The 22,868-nt window shown below is 41.5% G+C and overlaps 1 protein-coding gene across 9 annotated transcripts in view; it reads right to left on the bottom strand.

The window, feature by feature from the left end:
* PLCB4 (phospholipase C beta 4) overlaps window positions 1-22,868 on the bottom strand; it is a 409,575-nt gene that overhangs the window by 5,720 nt on the left and 380,987 nt on the right. For all 9 annotated transcript variants that reach the window (XM_032351392.1, XM_032351401.1, XM_032351402.1 and 6 more), the window contains 8 exons: window positions 22,388-22,437; window positions 22,186-22,251; window positions 11,656-11,771; window positions 10,295-10,370; window positions 8,452-8,627; window positions 5,894-5,995; window positions 555-612; window positions 41-127 (listed from right to left, as the gene is read on the bottom strand). In XM_032351392.1, the coding sequence (XP_032207283.1) occupies window positions 41-127; window positions 555-612; window positions 5,894-5,995; window positions 8,452-8,627; window positions 10,295-10,370; window positions 11,656-11,771; window positions 22,186-22,251; window positions 22,388-22,437 (731 nt within the window). The remainder of the gene's footprint in view (window positions 1-40; window positions 128-554; window positions 613-5,893; window positions 5,996-8,451; window positions 8,628-10,294; window positions 10,371-11,655; window positions 11,772-22,185; window positions 22,252-22,387; window positions 22,438-22,868) is intronic.

Raw genomic sequence — 22,868 nt, 5'->3', positions numbered from 1 at the left:
CGGGCTGGCTCTGTCTTTTCATGCCTTTTAGGTAAGATACCTGCTCATTCTGTTTCTCTAGGAACTCGAGGTGTTCAAGCTGGACTTTTTTCAACTGATCCATTTCTTTGGACTGTTTCATTGCAAGCTGTAAAAAAGAAAAATTCGGATAAACTTTGGGTTGTAATCTGAAAACTTACAGATGAGGTATGACTGGTAAGTTTACAATTAAACTGAGGGAGATGTTTATAAAAAAATCAAGAAAAATAGTCTGAAAACTGAAGAGTTTAAACCCATAATTATTAGTGGGAAGATCTTCTCTGCTAAAATCTTCTCAGAACATAATAGAATACTTATGCACAATTAAAGCTTGGCTTTCTTTTCCATATAAAATGGTGCCAGATTAATACCTATCAAGATTTAAGTGATAGATTAGTTAGCTCTCAGGGAGCAGGCAAGAGAAGCTGGAATGTTTAATGTACAGAAAAATCAAATTAAACAAATTACCCAGAAGAGGTTTGATACCTAAGCAGGAGTTATTGTTTAGAGTGCCAAAAAAATTACAAAATACTTACTCTCTTTCTTTCTTCCAGAAACTTTTTGGTGTTGCTGCTATTTAACTCCCTGACTCGCCTAAAAGTAATAGGTACAAATAACAGTTGGCATGACGTTGAATAGAATTAACGTAACATTACATAAGAAAGTGTTATATTCCATTTAATTCTCTGGATGGGATTATCACTTTTCCTAATTTTTGCGGAATTTTTAAAGACATAATGTAGAGAGAAAAATACAAACCTCTTTGTACCCATCACTCAGGCTAATTAGTATTAATGTTCTGCCCTCCTTGGCGCATCTTTTTAAAGGAGACAAAGTGTTACAGATACAATTAAAGTCCCTTTTGTACTTTTCCAGATTCTATTTCCCTCCTTCCTTTCTCTCTAGACATAACCACTATTTTGAGTTTGGTGTGGACCTTCCCATCCATGTTTTAACATTTTTATTCCATATGGATGTATATCCCCTTTGTAATATATACAAACACCTCTCAAACTTTTGGGTGCCTACAAATCAAATGGAGATACTGTCAAAAACACAGATTGCTGGGCTCACTACCAGAGGATCTGATTCAGTGGGTTTGGAGTGGGGCCCGAGATTCTGCACTTCTAACAGGCTCCCAAGTGATGCTGCTGGTCTCCATTGTTCTGTTTCCCAAATTTACATAAATGGTAACCTACTCTGGGTTTCTCCCCATAACTTAAAACTTAGCTGAGGTTCTAGAGATATAACCGTGTTGCAAACTATTTCATTCACTTTCATCGTTGTATGGATTTTTCCATTTATGAAGAGAATATAATATTTCCAGTTTGCCATTAATGACAAATAGGTTATTTCCCAACAATGCTCCAATGATCTGGTACATAGGGCCCTGCAATGCTTGGCAGGCTGACAGTCTGTTGATTTAATAAATGTAGGGCATACCTTTCTGTGCATATGAGCATGAACTTCTCTAAGATATATGCCTGGATTTGCAGGTTGGTAGGGAATGAACAGCTTCATCTTTACTCCAAAGTGCTTATCTTTATTGGCATTCATAACCAGGGTCTGAATGCTACACTTCCTTCAGGTCTTTGCCCATTCTTGGTATTGTCAGACATTCACTTTTGTGTCAATTAGTTCTGTGAAATGGCATAACTACCAGCAAGGCTGGCATGATTTTCCTGACTGAATAGACCTCTAACTGATTGAATTTCCATAAACCTATGCGTCTCTTCAGGTTTTCTCCTTCTTTTTCAGTCAGTTTTGGTTATTGGTATTTTTCTAGACAATTTCTATTCCCTTTAAGTGTTCAAACTCACTGCCAGTATTCTTTAAGTAGTCTTCATTTTCAAAAATACTGATTAGATCTGCAGTGATTTCTCCTTTTTATTTATTTATTTATCAAAGATTTTATTTATTTATTTGACAGACAGAGATCACAAGTAGGCAGAGAGGCAGGCAGAGAGAGAGGTGGAGGCAGTCTCCCTGCTGAGCAGAGAGCCCAATGCAGGGCTTGATCCCAGGACCCTGGGATCATGACTTGAGCCGAAGGCCGAGGCTTAACCCACTGAGCCACCCAGGTGCCCTCTATATTTATTTCTATATTTCTAACTTGTGCTTTTTTGCTTCTTGAGCAGTCTTGCTGGAGGGTCACTGGTTTTATCTTTTTTTAAATAATAAGCTTTTGTTTTTGGTGATATTCTGCATTGCTTTTTGCTTTCTACTTCGTACTTTTTGCTTTTTTATTTCTCCCCATCTGAGATCTTTGGGTTCATCCTGTATTTCTAATTTTAGACTCTCTTGAGTGTTTAACTCACTAGTTTGCATTTATTTAAAAAAGTATATACACCTAGGGGCACCTGTGTGGCTCAGGGAAGCATCTGGCCCTTGATTTCAGCTAAGGTCAGGATCTCAGGGTTGTGAGGTCAACCCCGTGCTGGGCTCCCTGTTGGGCATGGAGGCGGCTTAACATTCTTTCTCTTCCTCTGCCTCCCACTTGCACTCTCTCCCTCTCTCTTAAAAAAATGTATATACAGTGAGTCTATAATTAATTCTCAATCTAAACATCACTTTAGCTACCTTCTTTTTTTAAGGTGGAAACATTTAAGACTTAAGACCTACTCTCTAAGCAATTTTCAAGAATATAATACTGTTAACTATAATCACCACACTCAATATTATATATCTGGAACTTACTCATCTTATAACTGGAAGTCTATCCCCTTTAACATTTTCCCATTTCTCCACTCCCTTAACTCCTGGAAACCATTGTTTTACTCTAAGTGAAAGCATACATTATTTGTCTTTCTCTGGTTTATTTCACTGAACATTATGGCCTCAAGGTCCTTCGATGTTGTCACACATACTAAAATTTCCTTCTTTTTAAATGGCTGGATAATATTTCTGTGTGTGTGTGTGTGTGCGTGTGTGTGTGCGCGCGCGCGCGTGTATGAGGACATACAATGACACTGACTTTATCTATTCATCCACTGATGGGTACTGAGGTATTTCCAGGTCTTAGCTACTTGAATAATGCTGCAATGAACACAGGTGTGCAGATATTGCTTTGGTATAGTGACTTCATTTCCTTCAGATAGCTACCCAGAAGTGGGGTTGTAAGATTATATGGTATTTTTATTTTTAATTTTTGAAGGAACTTCCATATTGTTTTTATAGTGGATGCACCCATTTACATGACCCCAACAAAGCAGAAAGCTCCTCTTTTCTCCACATCCTCACCAATACTTCTTTCTTATCTTTTTGATAAATAGCCATTCTAACAGGGATGAGGTTTTATTTCATTGTGGGTTTGATTTGCATCTCCCTGATGATTGATTAGTCACCTTGAACACTTTTCATGTACCTCTTGACCATTTGTATGTTTTCTTCATAAATATGTCTATTCAGGTTCTCTGCCCATTTTAAAATCAGATTGTTTTGTTGTTGAGTTGTATGAGTTGCTTAAGTATATTTGGATATTAATCCCTGAGACATGGTTTACAAATATTTTTTCCCATTCCATAGGTTGCCTCTTCATTTTGCTGATTCTTTTGCTATGTGCTTTAGCTCCCTTCTACACACTGATAGACAGTACTTGCATTGTTGTTCCATTTTCAGTGTTGCACTGTTTCTGTTAAAATGTCCTCGTTGACTCAGGAATAGAAGTCAGCTTCTATAGGTCCTTCTAAGCTATCTGATTGTAACTTCTTAGATTTTATTTCTCAGTACATTGGTAAAGTGGGCACACATACATAATGCGTGTGTTTGCACACACAAAATATTTTTAAAACCAGCTATTTGTAGGTGTTTTAGTACCACCTACCACGGGAGACAACACCAAAACAAAAAAAGTTAAAATGTCGTTAATTATCAGTAACTTAGAATTTAAGATAATTTGACCTCAACTGGGCTGAAGTCAACTTTGTAACACACTTGAAAAAAAGTGATAAAGAGCTCTTTAATGATTAGCACATTTATCCAAATGAATTCTTTATTTTAGGGAAACTAAAATAGTTCATATTGATGGGGTTTTCCCATGGCTGGAGTATTTTACATTTCTGAGCTAAAGCAGATGTCATTTCTACTATACAAGGCCCTTAAACAAAGTTCCTTGTCTGAGAATAAAAAAAGAACCACAACTGGATGGTGCAAAGTATTGATTAAACTGAGTAATCATTTCCCTAGATGTTGACTTCATGTTGACTGAGAAATTTCTCAGCCAACATTTTATTTTATTTATTTATTTGACAGAGAGAGAGACAGCAAGGGAGGGAACACAAGCAGGGGAAGTGGGAGAGGGAGAAACAGGCTTCCCACTAAGCAGGGAGCCTGAAGTTGGGGCTCAATCCCAGGACCCTGGGATCATGACCTGAGCAGAAGGCAGACGCTTGACTGACTCAGCCATCCAGGTGCCCCTCGGCCAACATTTTACAAAGGCAATTCATTTCCAAGTCAAATTACTGTGGAATTCCATACACAACTGATGACCCATTCCCAATTGTACTTAATTCAAATAACACTTCTGCATGAAAATGCACTGGGTGGCATGATGCTTCATATTTTATCATATTTCATGGTTAATATTATTTATAATTGAGTTGTGTTTTTAAAGAAATCAGTGAAATTGAGGTAGTTGGACAGCAGTTGTGGCCACATTCAAAACAAAAAGGCAGGGGTGCCTGGGTAGCTCAGGCGTTAGGTGTCTGACTTCAGTTCAGGTCATGATGCCAGGGTGCTGGGATCGAGCCCCAACATCGGGCTCCCTACTTAGTGGGAAGTTGACTTCTCTCTCTCTCACTCCCCTTACTTGTGTTCCCTCTCTGTCATATAAATAAAATCTTAAACACAAAAAAACCGAAAAGAATTTAAAAATCCCTAAAAAACAAAGAGGCAACATCTGGTATCCAGTGAGCCTTCATAAGAGACCACATAGACAGGGAAACTGTGAAACACAGGCACTTTCCTTTGCAGCCGCAAAGTTCTCCAGCAGCTCAGCCTCTAGCTCAGGGAGAGCAGACTGCCTTGAAGCCCTCAACACGCTCACGTCTCAGTCCCAAGAGCTAATCTTCACGTGGCTCGGTTATTTTGGGATCACTGAGAATCAAGGGATCTCAATGCCCTCTCTTGGGTGACAGGACTCCGGATACCCTCTCAAATCCTGTGTGCCTAAAGAGTTTGCACCTGGAACCTTCTCTGGAGGTCACACACACCCTCCCCCAGTCCCAGGTGGCAAATGGCTGATCAACACAGAAGTACAAAAGCCAGATGCCCTTGGTTCAAAGAGATCAGATCAGTGGTGCAGCTTATCCTCCAGATCAGGCTTAGATCAGGCTGAAGAGGGACTGTAGTGGAGACCGATATACCCTTGCTCTGTCACTGCCTTGGACCCTCCCTGTTTCCCCTACTCCTCTTCTCTGATGATCCCTTCCTCAGTAAATGATTTGCATCTGAGTTCCTGTCTAGGTCTCTGTTTCTAGAAAACCCAACCCAAGACAAGGTGGAACCAGAAAACTCGAGTGGGGACTTTTGAGGTGTTCCCTGGGTTCAGGGACAGCACAAGGCAAATCAAAGGGAGAAAACTGCCCTCCTACAGGCTGCTAGTCAGAACCATCCTGTCCAGAATGCACCCATACCTGAGCAGGTGAGCTTCTTGCGTATTTTATGCAATTCGGTGTGTAGAACGAGCGTACATATTTTACTGGTGGTAGTGAACAATCGGAAGACCAGTGTTCTATAGCAACCAGAATACATCTGCATAGCAGTTCTAACAGCAGAATTCATAGGATTATGAGTAGTGTGTATGTGCACATACAAACGTTGTTTTTATGTCTCCCAGCCAATGTTCCATCCCTGCAGGGAGTGTGCTCAGGCTTACCTTTCCCGTTCAGCTTTGTTCTTGATAGATTTATCTTGGCTGATGGCTTTGCTGTTTTCCATAGAAATCTTAGCCTGGTGTGCTCGCATTTCCTTGCTTTCCCTAAGTATTCAAAGTAAAGAAATAGGGGTTGGGGGGGAAATGGACAGTTAGTGTTTAGTGGGTACAAAGTTTCAACTGGGGAAGATGAAAAAGTATGGGAGACCAACAGTAGCGACAGCTACACAACAGTGGGAGTGTACTGACTGCCACACACTTTTAAAAATGGGTAAAATGGAGCACCTGGGTGGTTCAGTCAGTTTGGCCGGTTCAGGTCATGATCCCAGGGTCCTGGGATCGAGCTCCTCGTGGGGCTCCCTGCTCAGGGAGGAGTCTGGTTCTCTCTTTCCCTCTGTTCCTTTTCTCTGTCTCACATTAAAAAAATCCTTAAAAAATGGTTAAAATGGCAAATTTTATGTTATAGATATTTTACTATAATAAAAAAATTCTACAAATAACAACAGGACTACGTTTGCTTTTTTTTTTTTTTTTTTTTCAGTATTAAGCTCATCAAGTTATTTTGTATCCTGTGGGAAAGAGGGAAAGAGCTCCAATACATGAGAAGTAGAAGTGGGTCACCTACTGAGGAAGTGCCAGTGATGAACGGGAATAAAGAGACATTACGTTTGTCCATTAAAAACATATTTTCCAGTTTTGCCCCACATTTCTTGGGATCAGATGGCCTGGAAGAGAGAGGATGTTCTGAACCTCACTAGTGACATTCATGTTCTCTGACAGCCCATGGGAAGGAAGGGGACTGAGTAGTTTCAGATAAGCATGGGATATCGGAGGGCTGGGGAGGGGAGGAAGCTTACATAAGGCCCATGATCCCTGCATGTGCTAGGATGTCAGTGTGTATATGAGAAAGACTCATAGATTATTTATGTGTACATTAAAGGTATACATTTTGGAACATTGAAATTAGTATTATTAGCAAAAAATTTTTTCTGGAACCTATAGGGGTCTCTTTGAAATCCTGCCTGGAAACAAATGACCAAGAGGAGTCAGGTGTTCTAAGTAGTGTCCGGACTGTCTCAAAAGAGATGGACAACACTGGGCCCACAGAGACAAGAAAACGCACAGAAACTCCTGGGCCCAAGCAAATGGCTCTTCAGTTGTTCCTTCATTTGGTGTTATCAACCGACCATTTCCTTATTAATTCATGCGACAAGCACTTCTCAGTGTAGCTGGCCAGTCTTAAAGGGGGCAAGATTTTTTTTAACCAAGAGCAACAGCTGTGACTGTAAGGAAGACATACATCACACAGAGTGCTTGAGAAAACATCCAAATGCCCCTGTTACTTGGGAAAATGTCCTGGCTGTGCATTTATTTTTTAAGGAAATTAGTAATTAGGTTATACTTTCTTCAAATAACTTCCGAAGCAATGCAAGAGTTAGTGAACTTTTTCTTTTGAGAGCTAAATTCTTGTTTTTTATTTTTTTTTTCCATTCACTGACAAGAAAGAGGAGAGAGGAGTAGCCTCATCCTGTAAAGTATCTTTGGAGAAGGAGGGATGGTTACAGTCTGGTACCATGGCAGTGGTCAAAGACAGAGTGGTGAGCAGACCTTTTTGTGTATACAATCAAGAGCATCTCTCAGGGGGAAAAAAAAAAAAACAAAAGACCACTCCTAACCTATACATCTTCATAGGATACTTTAAAACGGATAGGGGACCTCCAGCAAACTTAGCACCATCTACCTTCTTTAGTTGTCTTGAATAAGAATTGGCCACCACATTCTTATGGATGGATCGATCTCTCCAGAACCAGGCTGGGAATTCATGAATGTGCCCAGATAATTTTTGCAGTTAGCATTGAAAAATGTTTTTGTTTGCTTTGTTCGTGTAATGCTTCTATTTTCTACTCTTGTGTGTGTATCAATAGACCTAACAGTGGCATATGGGAGGCATGAAGGGCGAAACCACCAAGCTGGAACAAAGCAGTGATCAAAGGATGTAATTGACATGGACGCTCTTCTGCTGGGGGTGGGGAATCTAGCTCATCATTTGCAGAATTTAAAAAGGATTCTTCAATTCATAAACCAATACTTCTTCACTGTTTCTTGATTAGGCCTATCTTCCTAAAATTCCTAGAAGTCTTAATCATGTAAAGTAGGATCTCACCACACTTAGCCACTGAATGATCAGGTCCGAACTTATCAAGGAGCTTAACTGGTTGGTGTTCATCTCTTTCTGTGTCCTCTCTCCTAAGAGGCTCCAGGCTACTTTCCAGAGCCCAGCATTGGGCCTAACACGCTGTGAAGCCTCCATGACTGCTCTGGAGTCAGCCGAGCTCCTTTGGGCTGCTCTGCTTTTTAAGTACACATCCCATACTATCTATAATTCAACTGAATTTTTCATGTGCATGTTAAGACCTTGCTAACACTTGTAAGCACTTTGATGGCAGAGGCCATTGCTTATAGTTCACGTTGCTTGCCTCAGCTGTATGACATGATACTTGTAACAGCTCAGGACTACTACAAAATGAGCAGTTCCCTCTGGAGAAGGCGCACTTGCCTACCTGTCATGGGACATTTTCAGCTGCTGGGTTTGCTGCTCATGGGCATTGATCAGTAGTTTTCTCAGGAGCTCACACTGCTGGCTGAGGTGTAGGTCCCGGATTTCTTGCTCCTCAGCACTGTGGGTGTTGATCATTTCTGACCACTCCTTTGTGTGCTGGGCCACTATCTCTTTGACCTGTGTTGAAGGAAAGAAGGGATGGTGCCATTTGGAACTCTCACAGATCAAGTATAAAATGAAAACACAGGATCCTTTGTGTGTTTCAAATCCCACCCACCAATTTAGCTGGTGAATGAGGAGACACTCCAACCTGAAAAAAAATATGGACTAATCCATGGGAATCAGGAAGTCATAGCTTCTTAAAATAATCCATCACTTTGGTTTTAAATATTCAGCCATGACCTGTGATTTCATTGCCTAACTTGTCCATGTTCCCTTTTGTCGGGACTCTGGCTTCCTTTATGGATTCTTTCAGCTTCTCATTTCCTCGTGCTCTTCCCGCTTCACATCCACAAGGCCATAGGTCTGAATGGAAAAACCCTATGTTCTCTTATGGCTGGATTATGACTCATTGTGTCAACCCTACCAGACGTTGGGGTAGAAAGTCTCCCCCTCCCCATATCCGTGCTCTTTGCAATGTGGTTTTGTACCTTTCCTTGTCAAGAGCTAGTGTCCATTTCCCCACCTCCTTGAATCTGGCTGCCCTTGGGACTTGCTTCATTCACAAGACAGTGGCCTTGGGACAGAGCCTAGGCTAGCCTGCTGGAGGATGAGAGATCATACAGGAAAAAGCAACCAGCCACCAGCTAATGACCAGGGTATCTGAGTACAGCCGTCCATCCCAGTTGATTGCAGACACATGAGTGAACCTAATCAAATACCTAGAACTACTCAACAGAGTATGGCCCAAATTCTGACACACTCAGTTGTAGGGTAATAACTGGGAGGTGTCTGAAGTCACTGAAGTTTGAACCGGTGTACTGTGAAGCAAAAGCTAGCTGGTATCATGGCCAAGGTTTCTACTTTCCTCCTTTCCTATCTGTGCAAAGCTTCTAGAAGTCACAGCATGTGTCTCAGAGACACAGAGCTTCCTGCCTCTGTAACAAGGGACACGAAATACATAGCATGAGGAGAACCTCCGTTAAAACCACATTACTTGCCCATGTGAGCAGGAGGGCTACTGGCAAGATGATAGAGCTGTGTGGAGACACAGAGAGGCTGGCTGGTTTGACCAAAAGCTAGAGTTGGAAGTTTTAAGAGTACCCTCTCCCCTTCTGTAACTATTATTGCTAGAAGAATTATTTGTGTCCTTGACTGGAACTGTGCTCAGTTCCTCAAAGGTCTTCAAGCTAGTTAGTCTCCCAAGTTCTTATTTTCTTGTGCTTTTGGGGAAATATGAGTAATTGAACTCATCTCCTATAATGTCAGCTCTTGTTTGTTTTCCCCATCCTAAACTTCCACAGCAAAGTTAGAATGGGATAAGAATCAAAGAGTTACTCAACCCCAGGTTGGAGGCTTTTCTTCCTATGTTTAATGTTATTTCTCCAGAGAAGCATGTTCTGTATTTTATATAGTATTTGTCCTGTTTCACTTGATGCCCTGGAGGCAGGAGGCAGACAGCGTAGACAGATGGTATGCCTATCTCTATAGATGAAGGAAACGGTGTTCCATGAATGGACCTTTTCAAAGCCAGTGAGTCTGGAATGAATGTGAACGCAGAGACCCCTTGACTTCTCAGAGAAGCCCCAGGTTACTGTTATTTCTGATTTAGGTTAGGTAGAGTTTCTAAAAAATTACAAAGTATCTTCTGCAAGTTCCTGCTGTAAAAATAGGCATTTTCTTACCTTAGATTTGTGATCTGATGTCAGTGTCTGAATTTTAATTTCAGTTTCTTTTTTCATTTCGAGACAATTACTTCCCCTGAAAATGGAAAATCATAAATGTGTGCCAGATGTTAGATTTCTTCCCATTCCCATGGGGCCTTGCTCCAAAGCTTTCTAATGAAGACAATTTGTTCATCAAACATGGGATGCCATGGCTCATTGGGCAACATCAGTATTTCTAGTAATAGATGTACACCTTACAAAACCTCTATATCATGATTACTCAATTCAACCACTACACAAAGAGACACTTCCCATCTAACAATGATTTCATTGTTAAGGGTCTGTGGTCAGAGTTTCCATTTTGGTTCCTGCTTTTCTCAAGGCTAATTTTTCATTTATTCAATAAAATATTATTGGAGATAATAACTAGAAAATAAGTCCTCAGCCTGGAAGTGAATTTTTAAATTCTTTCTGGTTATAAGGCCAGATTTTTGTCTTTTACACATGCCAGCAAGGCAGAAAATAGCATTTCTTGGCATCCTAGGGCAATTTTTGCTTTTTATTCCATTGTGACTAGGAAATACATACGAGGCAATTTCCCAACAACCATTACTGCTTATTTCAGTGATAATTTTTCCCTTTTGGAAAATCTGTAGTGTAGCTGAAATCAGAACAGGTCCCAAGCTTCTGCCTTCAGCATAAACGCTCTGATGTATTATGGCTTAAGTCAGAATGCCTCATTATATTATGGAGAATGTCTCTGAGAGAAGCATTATTCTAAAAATGCTAGGACTCTGATCAAATCTATTACTTCTCAAGGGCAGGCATAGAGGATGCTCTCCCTCTAGTCTGTTATTCATTGAGCTTGTTGCCATCACAGAAAGATCCCCCTGGCTTAATTCTAGACAAAACTGTTTTATAGTAAATGCAGTAAGAGAGTTTAACAGTCTTGTCTGTTGGCATCCGCTGAAGATTCTTGTAATATTAAAAATCAAGATTGCATTTTTTTTCCCCTCAGGAAGGCATCAAACTTATTTTCTGGCTATGCAAAAGGATTTCTGTAATTTCAGAATTTCCCAACTTTAGCTTGCCCTTCCTTCTGCCCCCATTCGCCTTAAAGATACCTGAGTGGAAAACGCATGAGAGACATATTTACGGTGTCATCAACGAACGGCAGTCCAACTGGAATAAAGCTCCTCTTTTCTACTTCAATCCCTGCCCTCAGTTGGACGAGTCTCTTATTTTCCAGGAAAATTTTTTAATGGGATGAAAACACAGTCAAGACTACATTCTTCTTTGACCCAAACAGTTAACTGAGCTGTAGGGAAAGACAAAAATATAAAAAGGCAAAAAGCATCCAGAAGGTAAAGAGCCATTACCCTTTCTTCTTCATCGCTTTCTCTAGGATTTTCTCATGCGTCGACTTCTCTTTGTCGTACTGTGCCACCATCTTGTCAACTTGTGTGCAGTGCAACTTCTGCATTGTGCTGTGCTCCTGAAGGAGAAGAATCTGCCGTCACAAGGTGGACTCTGGCAGGGTCTGACAGAATTTACCTGTGTTGGGCTGGCATGATTTTCAATAGCTTTCCCAGAACATCAGTTTGAGGTGAAACCAGTTCTGAGAAGTGGAAGGATTTCCAATCTCCCACCCAACACAAGAGTTTCTGGTACTGGGGCAGCCCCAACAAAGGAGTATATATCCTCAGCCTGAAGAACATGCCCACAGAACATGCCCAAAAGGTATCCCTGCCCACTACTGGGCAGGACCAATCATCCCAAAGTCCTCTCTTCTATACATATATGTTCTCCACAGAACTTCTACCCACTCGTCTTTGTTCTGTTGGAGACCACTAATTAGTCTACAGCGCCTTCCATGCCTTGGTTCTCAAATACACAGCTACCATACCTTCTCTATTTCACATGCTAAGTGTAACTATTCACATGCGATATGGCTTCTAAATACGCAACATATTTTTGGAAGATCTTTTTTTTTTTAAAGATTGTATTTTATTATTTATGTGACAGACAGAAACCACAAGCAGGCAGAGAGGCAGGCAGAGAGAGAGAGGAGGAAGCAGGCTCCCCGCTGAGCAGAGAGCCCGACGCGGGGCTCCATCCCAGGACCCTGAGACCACGACCCGAGCCGAAGGCAGAGGCTTCAACCCACTGAGCCACCCAACAGTAAGAATTGCCAGTAGGGTTGTCACTGTCAGCTGACTTCAAATCCCCATCATGCCTTTGTGGGAAGACTTGGAGAAGACAGGTGCTGGGTGGGGGAGATCCTCAGGACAGGAACTGACAACGGGGACAAGAGAGTGGTCCAAGGTTGCTGTGGATTTGAGATCAGGGAATTGTATGGAACTGTATCTTCCTTAATTTGTGGTTGGAATATCTCATAAATCTAGCCCCGTTGCCAATATGTGTGTGCTTTGTGTTACAAACACATTTCAGCCAGGGCTTTTGCAGTGTGGTAGACTGGGTTAAGGACATGGGTTCTTCAGGCTTAAGTCCTAGGGCAACTCATCTAGCCTCTTGGTCTGTTCATCTTTATAACTGGGATAGAGATATCTAGGTCACAAGGTTGTTAGGACTGAAAGTAAATATAGTAATATTTCAAATGCCTGTTACACCTTATTCAAAATATAGTAACATGTTCATATTATTCAATATCTACGATAATATACAGAGAGTGACTTGGGATAAAGGAGAACAAGTAGAATGATTAAATCAATCAACGTTCCCTCCCCACTGAATCAGCCCCCTCAGGAAATCAACATGTTAAGGTCTCCTTACTTGAATGGATTTAACTCCTCTTGCATTGCTGTGGACAACAAGGAGCCTACTAAAATGCCTTACTAATAGTCTTCCTTTTAAGATTTAAAGGTATCACGCCTGCCCAGCACATGTGTTAATTTTCCTGGGCAAATAAATAAGGAACTCTGTGCAAGTGCAGATTTAAACAGATTAGAATAATCTTTCTGCTTTCCTGTTTCTTGCAAGTACCAAAGGGAGGGTGGAGGGGACCGTTCTTTAAATAGCCTAGTGCAGCACAAGAAAAGGAGTGGATTTTGAGTCTTGGAAGTACACTGACAGACTATTTCTTAAGGAAATATTCTGGTGAATCTTATTAACCCAATTAGAGATGACAATGAGGCTGTTTGTGACAAAAGGCATTCATGATGGATTCCGGTAGGTAAGACAGGCTCTGCGAAGGCAATGCAAGTCTTTGTTCAGCAATACATGGCAAAAAACTTGGTTCATAGCAGGTGCTCATTAAATATTTGTTGTTCATGGGGCGCCTGGGTGGCTCAGTTGGTTAAGCCTCTGCCTTCGGCTCAGGTCCTGATCTCTGGGTCCTGGGATCTAGCCCCACATTGGGCTCTCTGCTCAGCAGGGAGCCTGCTTCCTCCTCTCTCTCTGCCTGCCTCTCTGCCTACTTGTGATGTCTCTCTCTCTCTGTGTCAAATAAGTTAAATATATATATATATTTGTTGTTCAAATGGAAAACAAAAAAGCCAAGGGAAAACAGCAGTCAGTAATTCTGGTCTTAGTTCAGTCAGTAATTAGCCAAGTGGCCTTGTACAACTTACATAAATCTTTCCAGCCCTCACCTTCTTTCTTAGAAAACTGAACAAGAGCCATTTGTCCCACCTCATTCATGGGTTGGTTATGAGCTGCAAAGTTACCGAATGTATGCAGGAGTAATATGGAAAACAAGGGGGCACCTAGGTGGCTCTGTTGGTTAACTATTTGCCTTCAGCTCAGGTCATGATCCTGGGGTCCTGGGATCAAGTCTTGCATCAGGCTCCCTGCTCAGCGAAGAGCCTGCTTTTCCTTCTCTCTTTGCCCCTCTCCCTGCTTGTGCTTTCTCTCTCAAATGAATACAATCTTTAAAAAAGAAGAATGGAAAATTAGAAGCACACTGAATCAGAATGATTACTGTTAATACAGATAACAAAGTTGGTCTTGAAAATTCATCTCTGTGTTTCTGTCTCCAGATCCCGCTTTTCCTTTCACAAAGGAACGGGCTCCTAATTATGTGATGGCGGTGAAGCCTCAGCTTCCTGAAGTGTAAAAGAGAAGAGCCAGGAAATGGTCTCTCTGTCCATTTTAACTCAGAAAAAGTCTATCATTGGTTATATTCCTTGGTCCTTAATTAAATCACGAGACACCATTGAAGGGGCATAATTTTTTTTTTTTCATTCATTCAGGTGAAGAGTACCAAAATGTTGACTGGAAAATCAATCTTAGTTGGGATATTTTTGGGGAGAATACCTATACAGCTTTTAGCAGGATTTACAGGTTTCTTATTAGAGTTAAGAGTAAATTCATCTTCTTATGGGACAGACTTCTGCTGCAATTCATTCTTGTGACTGATGGGGCAGTGGGCATGAATGACTGTACCACAAATATTGCTGAAAAACTGGATTAAGTCATGTTTGCTCAGCATGAAATTCTGAGGTCACCAATAAGCTGCTTCTGTGGGTGGTTGCCGCGTCTTTTCCTAACAGAGTTGTGGGTCTGGCACTGTGGTCTGACCGCTAATTACAATTGACAAGTTTAAGAGCAGTCTTGATGTTATCAGCTGAATTGCTTGCATAGCAAAGAACAAATTCTCCATGAGTAGATTTACTGAATGCCACATGTTAGTCGGTTTCTCAGGCATTTCATTTGACTCATCCGCTGGTGATGGTGATCCTGCAAACCAGTGGCCCCAGCGATGCATTCTGCCGACAAACGTGAGATTTCTCCCCGTTCTACATGATGTTTTTGAGAGAAGACCGAATTAGGACTAATATTTAAAGATCTAGAAGTTCATATAAGATTTCATATTTTAGGGGCGCCTGGGTGGCTCAGTGGGTTAAAGCCTCTGCCTTTGACTCAGGTCATGATCACAGGGTCCTGGGATTGAGCCCTGCATCGGGCTCTCTACTCGTCAGGGAGCCTGGTTCCTCCTCCTCTCTCTCTGCCTGCCTCTCTGCCTACCTGTGGTCTCTGCCTGTCAAATAAATAAATAAAATCTTAAAAAAAAAAGAAAAGATTTCATATTTTAGTAGTCCCCTTTCGAGATGAAGCTGGCCCATGGACTCTCAAGGCACCGATGGTGGGGAGCTAAGTCTAATTTGCCTTTTGGGTGGGAATGAATGCTCTTTTCCTCTGTCTGACCAACTGCCTTCATCTACTTGCTTAGTCCCTAGAGGCATTTAAGTTGTAATTATTCTTCTAACATGTTGCTGGGGATACTTACCAAACTTTGCTCTAAGGATCTGACCACATCAGACGGTTGAACAGTATGCCCATTTCTTACTGAAAGAAGCCCCAGTTCTGGACTCTAGTGACTCATGCATTATTAGGGAAGATTACTGTTATTTAGTTCTGCTTTTGCTATCTCTCATCTAATGGACACTTGAAAACCATTCCCCCTAGTTTCCATTTCAAATTAGAGAGCTGGTTCTAGAAAGCGAGAAACACAGAGAAGTCTGATTGCCAGATGCACTCACAGGGTCAAAAGCAATGGCCAATGGCCATTGCCAACTGCCCAAGGCATGTTAACTAGCATCCTAATCTCATTTGGGGCTCACATGGCCATTGTCCCTAACTTTTCTGCTTGGTGTCCTAAAAGCAGCTCACACACCTACTTCTGTGTCCCTCTTGCAGAAGGCAGATCCTCATAACCACAAGTCCTCCTCCATCCTATAGCTAACCTTCAAGTTGGAGAAGATTTCTTTTGCATATGACATTTGTGTCTTAAGCCACTGGGATTTAGCTCTTGGATTCCCTTTAGTTCTAAAAAGTGGCATTACTTAGCTAGGCTGACATCTGAGAGCTGAGAGTGCCCTACAGTCCCAATATGGACTAGGCAGGAGTCTCTGCTCTTAGTTGCCAGCTGCCAAGGTTGATACATGGACGCTGTGCTTGGAAGCATACAGCCTGGGCCAGGTTCCCTCCTGGGGAACCTATAAAGTAGGTTACTTTATAACCCAAGGCCTTAGGGTGGCAAATCTTAGCCCCATGTTAGGGGGCTCCAAAATTGTTAAAGGGGGTTGTAATGTGTTGTTTCACAGAAAGGCTGGAAGTATTTATTCTCATTAGTGCTTGACAATATGTCAAAATCTGTTTTTGTAAGGAGGCCTCATCCTCAGCTTGCTGGAAATTAGGGGGACTTCCACTAAGGGGTCAAGGGACATAATAGAGTACCAAGTTATATTCCTAAAGAAACAATTCTCAAAATGTAATGTGTGCAGGAGAGGTGCTGAAATTTATCTCCTAGATCTCTTCTTGGAGATTATAACTAAGTCTCAGATGCAAGAATATGCAGTTTTTACAAAGCTTCCACTTCTTGGTCCAAGGATCATATGTTGAAAAAACAGTCCCAAAGGAGGCCAAGATATTTGTGCCCTAAGAGGATCATGACTGGTTTTAAAAACCTTTTACTAAGGCCATCAAGAAGATGTAAGAAATAAAAATCAATGTGGGAGTACTCAGAGATAACGCAGTAGAGTGGTTAGGAGTGTGAATTTCACTACTGGGTGTGTGAAAACATTAACTCCAAAAGATATATGGACCTTTGGAATTACAATAGCCAGGTTGTAGAAGCAATGCATGTGTCCACTGATGGATAAAGAAATCCATGGATTTTTTTTTTTATCTTTATCCATACATGGATAAAGAAACTGTGTTGTGTGTGTACACACACTCACATATACATCTAAAATGGAATATTATGCAGCCATAAAAAGGATGAGATCATGCCATTTGCAACAGCTTGGATGGATATAGAGGGTATTATGGTAAATGAAGTAACTCAGAGAAAGACAAGTACCAAATTATTTCACTAAAAAACCCAAAACTAAATGAAGAAACAAACAAAAAGCAGAATCTGACCTATAAATACACACTTATGGCTGCCAGAGGAGAAGGGAGTTGGGAGATGGGCAAAATGGGCAAAGGAGAGTGGGAAATATAGGCTTCCAGTTATGGAATGAATAGGTCACATGAATAAGAAGTACAACATAAGGAATATAGTCAATGCTATTGTAACAGCATCATATGGTACAGATGCAGCCACACTTGTGGTGAGCACAACACAGTGCACAAACTTGTCAGATCCCTACACTGCACACCTGGAACTAACTGAACATCATATGTCAACTATACCAAAAAAAAACAAAAACAAAAAACTTGAGTTCTGGAGTCAGAATTTTGATTGACATCCTAAGTCCACCATTTAAAAGCTAGGTGGTTTAGTCAAACTGTGTTCTTTTAAGCATAAATCATCTCACCTTACAAATGATTAGTAGAATGTTTACAAAAATGGCCACAATTCATGCTCTCTCTGTATCCACTCTCTCCATCCCCCGCTACTTTGTAATGTGATTTTGTGGCTCCAACATTCCTGTAAATGCTTCATCTTAGAAGACAGTTCAGATGAGACCATGACAAGTATTAGGGAGATACTGTAGACTGAAAAATTATAGAAAGTTTATATACAGGAAGCTCAATTTCAAATAATTATTTGAAATTATTCATGAAACCCTTAGTTAAAATAGATGAAATGCATTTTTAATAAATGGTGATAATGTGGTGAGTTGTAAAAGGTGTGGGTTAGATGTACGCAAATGAGGCCCATAATCAGCATTAACTAGTTATATGGCTGGAGATAAGGGACTCACCTCTTTGAATTTCATTTTATTTGTTTTTAAGAATGTGGACAGTGTTAGTTAGGCTTCAGGGATAGTGTGAGGAGTTGCAAATGTGCATAAAATGTGTAACACAAGGGTGCCTGGGTGGCTCAGTCGGTTAAGTGTCTAACTCTTTTTTTTTTTTTTTTAAGATTTTATTTATTTATTTGACACAGAGAGATCACAAGTAGGCAGAGAGGCAGGCAGAGAGAGAGAGAGGAGGAAGCAGGCTCCCTGCTGAGCAGAGAGCCTGATGCGGGACTCAATCCCAGGATCCTGAGATCATGACCTGAGCCGAAGGCAGCGGCTTAACCCACTGAGCCACCCAGGTGCCCAAGTGTCTAACTCTTGATTTCAGCTCAGGTTATGATCTCAAGGCCGTGGGACAGAGCCCCTATTTGGGCTCTGCACTGGGTATGGGGCCTACTTAAGATTCTCTCCTCTTAAAAATATATATGTTATAAAAAAAAAAAAATTAAAAAAAAAAAAAAAGATTCTCTCCTCTCTCTTCCTCTGTAACCGCTCCAAAATGTGTAACACAAAACTGACACTAAATAAATGTTAGCTTTATTAGTAGTCTTATTATAGAAACACTACAGAGCTACCCTATGACACAGCAATTACACTACTAGGTATTTACTCAAAGATAGTGATCCAAAGGGGTACCTGCACCCCAGTGTTTACAGAGGCAACATCCACAACAGCTAAGCTATAAAAACAGCCCAGATGTTCATTGAGAAATGAATGAATAAAGAAGATGTGGACTGTGTGTGTGTGTGTGTGTGTGTGTGTAAAATGGAATATTACTCAGCCATCAAAACATGAAATCTTACATTTGCAACAAAGTAGGTAGAACTAGAGGGTATTATGCTAAGCAAAATAAATCAATTAGAGAAAGACAAGTGTCATATGATTTCACCCATGTGGAATTTAAGAAAGAAAACAGGATCATAGAGGAATATAGGGGAAAAATAAGACAGAAACAAAGGGAGAGAAATCATGAGACTCTTAACTACAGGCACTGCTGGAGGGGCGGTCAGTGGGAGGATGGGGTAACTGACCGACAGGCATTAAGGAGGACGCATGACGTAATGAGCACTGGGTATTGTATGCAACTGGTGAATCACTGACCTCTGAAACTAATAATATGCTAGATGCTAATTGAATTTAAAAAAAAAAAGAAAGAGGAAAAAACCTTACAAAAACACCACAGAATTCAGAATTCATAAATTATACTGCCAAAGCTATCTGAACAAAGCAGGTCCCCTGTGTATTTAATGTGGGAGAAGCCCATAATCACACAGTTGTAATGGGAACTTCTGCAGTGCATGAAGGTCTGAAAAAGAAGCTGTGAAATGCATTGCCCTGCTCAGAAATGCTCCTGGAAAGCTCTCTGGAAAGCAACAGGCAAGCATGGCATATCTTATCAGGGCAATTTTCTCAGTTGTTCGACCTAAGGCATTTTGAACACTTCCTCCAAAAATGCACACTAAAGCCGTTCTGTAAGTCCACAAAAATGCAGATAGTTGGATCTAGGGAAATTTAAAATCTCCTTTTAGGTATCGATTCTACTCTATAATATGGGACTCCAAGAAGCTTTTTTGTTTTCTACAAAGGAAAGCAACATGGATTCCCTCAGCCACCTGGGATCTACTGGTTATTAAGCAACATGGAGATGTCCCTGCCAACAAGCGTGAAGACATGGGATTGGCTGAATGAAGTACAGTGGTGTCTGGGGGCGGGAGCGGGGGGAAGATCTACCAAGGCCAGCTCAAACGTATCACAGAATAATAATTTTCCACCTATTAATGGACTGAATGTTTCTATTCCCCCACTGAATTCCTATGTCAAAGCCCTCATTCCCAATGTGATGGAATTTGGAGGTGGGGTCTTTGGGGGATGACTGGGTGAGGGTTGAGTCCTCAGAGATGGAATCAGTCCCCTTAGAAGAAGAGACATGAGAGAAATGATAGTTCTTTCCACCATGTGAGGACATAGCAAGGAGGCTCTTTGAAGTTCAGGAAGGGGGCTCTCAGGTGGCATGGAACCTGCGGCACCCTGACCTTGGGACATTCAGCCTCCAGACTCTAAGAAATAAATATCTGTTGTTTAAACCACCTGGTCCATGCCAGTTTGTTACAGTGGCCCAAGCTGATGTAAACACCATCTTTGTTTGCCACTTTTCTGATAAAGCAGATGGTCCTGTCTGTTGACCTGAGTGAGCTTGGACTCAAAGGTCCAGATGAGGAAATCAACAGATAACTTTGCTCTGTGGTACGTAGGTCATGTTCTCAAGAATCAAGGACCATTTCTTAGTAGCTGTACAGATAATGTGTATGGAGACAACTTCCAGGCTAGGTGGGGATGTTCCTAACATCCCATGGGCTACCCCTGCATTTGATGCAACAAGAGCAACTTGTCTACTTACCAAAGCATATGATGTCCTTCACAGAATAATGCAGTAAATGTATGGGTGCTAGACTCAGTTGGTTTGGGTTAAAATTTTGGCTCTGCAGCTTTCCGATGTGGAGTGAGTAGCTCAACTGCTTAACCTCCCTAATCATTAATTTCTTAATTACACATGCAAAATGGAGACTTAAGTAGCATTTGTCTTCTAGGGTGGAGAGTATTAAATGAAACAATATATATAAAGCGATGAGCACAGCATCTGGAAAGCACTGAACATGCAAAAATTCCAGCCACTATCCTCCTCATTTTTATCCTTGGTCACAGTATACGTTCCCTGGTTGTGCCTCAAGGAAATATTTAACAAGGGTGAGGTCAAAAGTTGGAAGTTTCCCTGAAGCCCACAGGCCACGGATATGCCTGCCTCAGTGACAGGGATCCAAATTGAATGGAAGGAAGATCTGGGGGACGCTGTCTTACGATGAGGGTACCAAGTCCATCCCCATCACCAAAGTCAGGTAAGTTGCATTTTCTCCCTCTTTCCTGTTGCCTTTCCATATTCTAGGTTGTTGCCAATGGACAACAAAATCGAAAGCTCTGCTTTAAGCAGCTCTGTCTCCAATAGTCCCACACTTCTAAAAATCTATGGCAAGAGTCCCCTATGGGCAATACAAAGGAATTCTATTAAATGGACTTATTCATGACATTTAGGAGCAGAGAGTGTGCAGAGCAAACCCACTGAGCTACAGTTCAGTAACACAGGGGATATTACGAGGCCTCGATTAGGATGAATTTCTCCAAGAAGCACAGACTTAAAATGGAGTCCAGGAGCCCCACAGTCTAATATTTGGAGTGATTCAGAGAGAACGTCACTCAAGTCTGGCTCTGTAGGACATGCCTTAGTTTGAGGACTGAGTCAGAGTACAAAGAAGTGGAATGCAAAATCAGTTTAAAAAGAACTCTGAAGTCCTTTAAGAAATTGAGTTTCTCTTGCTCCCGTTGCCCTACACGATGAACCCACACGTTACCCTTCCAGCCCCAGGGGGTTGTTGTGATCCATGTTGGGAAGGAAAGAGGAATTATGTTCTCCTCCTTTCCTTGTGAGGAGTGATGGGGAACAAGATGATGCCTGAGTGTGGTGAAGTTTCCAACCCACACGAGAACTCCTGAGGCCAGCTGCTGTTGTTCTCTTGAACTTGCCACCAACTCTCAGCATTTCTCACAATCACTGTCAAAAAAACCCTCTTCTTATGGGCAAAAAGGAAAAACAATCTATTTCAGAAGTAGGCCACTGAGCAGAGTTTACATAATGGGGAAAGTGAGAAGTGTCCCCTCCTCCTGGAGCCGTGGGTGAGAGGTTCAGAGCCCGCTAGTACCCCCCTCTGTGCACTGTGTGGCAACCGACTGGCAAGCCAGGAGCTCTGGGTGCCTTTAAGCTAATTGAGACTATGAGCTGGTCTTCCAGAGTCTGAGGATGGCCCACTATTTTAGATAAAGTCCAACTACTAAATGATTTTGAAATGGGTGAAGCTTTGTTATGCTTTTGAAAGAACTGTTAGAAATGCAGATTACAAATCAGTGATGGCCAATCCCCAAAGCAGTCTGTTTTTAAATTTCATTTGCCAATCAGTGAAAATGAAGGTACTACCGTCCAATTGGCGGGGGTCAGTTTCTAAGCCATGGTTTTGCCTGTGAAGAGTCCACTGGTCCACTCCACAGAATAACGACTTGAGGTTTTCATCAGAGAGCAAAGAGTAGAAAACAAACAAGCAAGAAAAATCGTACACACATACTTAGGTACACATATTCAACACACCCTACCTTTGCGTGTTTCTTCTTTAAAGAATTTAGCTCCTTCTGTTGTTTCTTTAAGTGCTTCAGGTAAGCCTGTGGAGGAAACAAAGAGAGTACCAAATCAGTGTTTTGCAACCACGATGAATACATCTGGTGAGAAACAAAAGTCTATCAGTGTCACCAATATGTGTCACACAAGAGTGCTTGCAAAATGAGTGAGCCATTTTACCTTCATCTGCTTCAAATCTTCTATCCTCACTTGAGGGATAAGTTCGATACCTTAAAAAAAAATTAAATCACTGTGTGTATTAAAAATTAGAATAACAGATAACACAAAATTCACCATTTTGAAATCTCATCTAAAGATTTTGAAGCAGCTTTACATGTAAAGTTATGGATATAAACATCTTCATTTCTTACTACAAAGCAATTAACTAGACACTTCACTGGCAGGCTTACTGTCTTCGGTCAGGTTCCTTACAAGCAGAGCCTGAGCTGGAGTTCTGTGTGCATGTGACTTACTGAGGGAGGGCTCTCAGGAGAAACCCCAGAAGCGAGAGAAGCAGAATAGGGCAGAGGAAGTAGGCAGGGGGCACTTCCGGCCAAAATCCAACCTGATCCTGCTGGGGGCTCTTAAGCATAAATGCCGGACCTTGAGGTAAGAGACTGGGCTTTCATCACCCCAGAACAGCCAGCCAGTGGCTTCAGAG

Source organism: Mustela erminea, chromosome 7 (genome assembly GCF_009829155.1).
Source record: "Mustela erminea isolate mMusErm1 chromosome 7, mMusErm1.Pri, whole genome shotgun sequence".
Classification (NCBI taxonomy): domain Eukaryota; kingdom Metazoa; phylum Chordata; class Mammalia; order Carnivora; family Mustelidae; genus Mustela; species Mustela erminea.
This window is presented reverse-complemented; position numbering and strand designations above follow the sequence as displayed.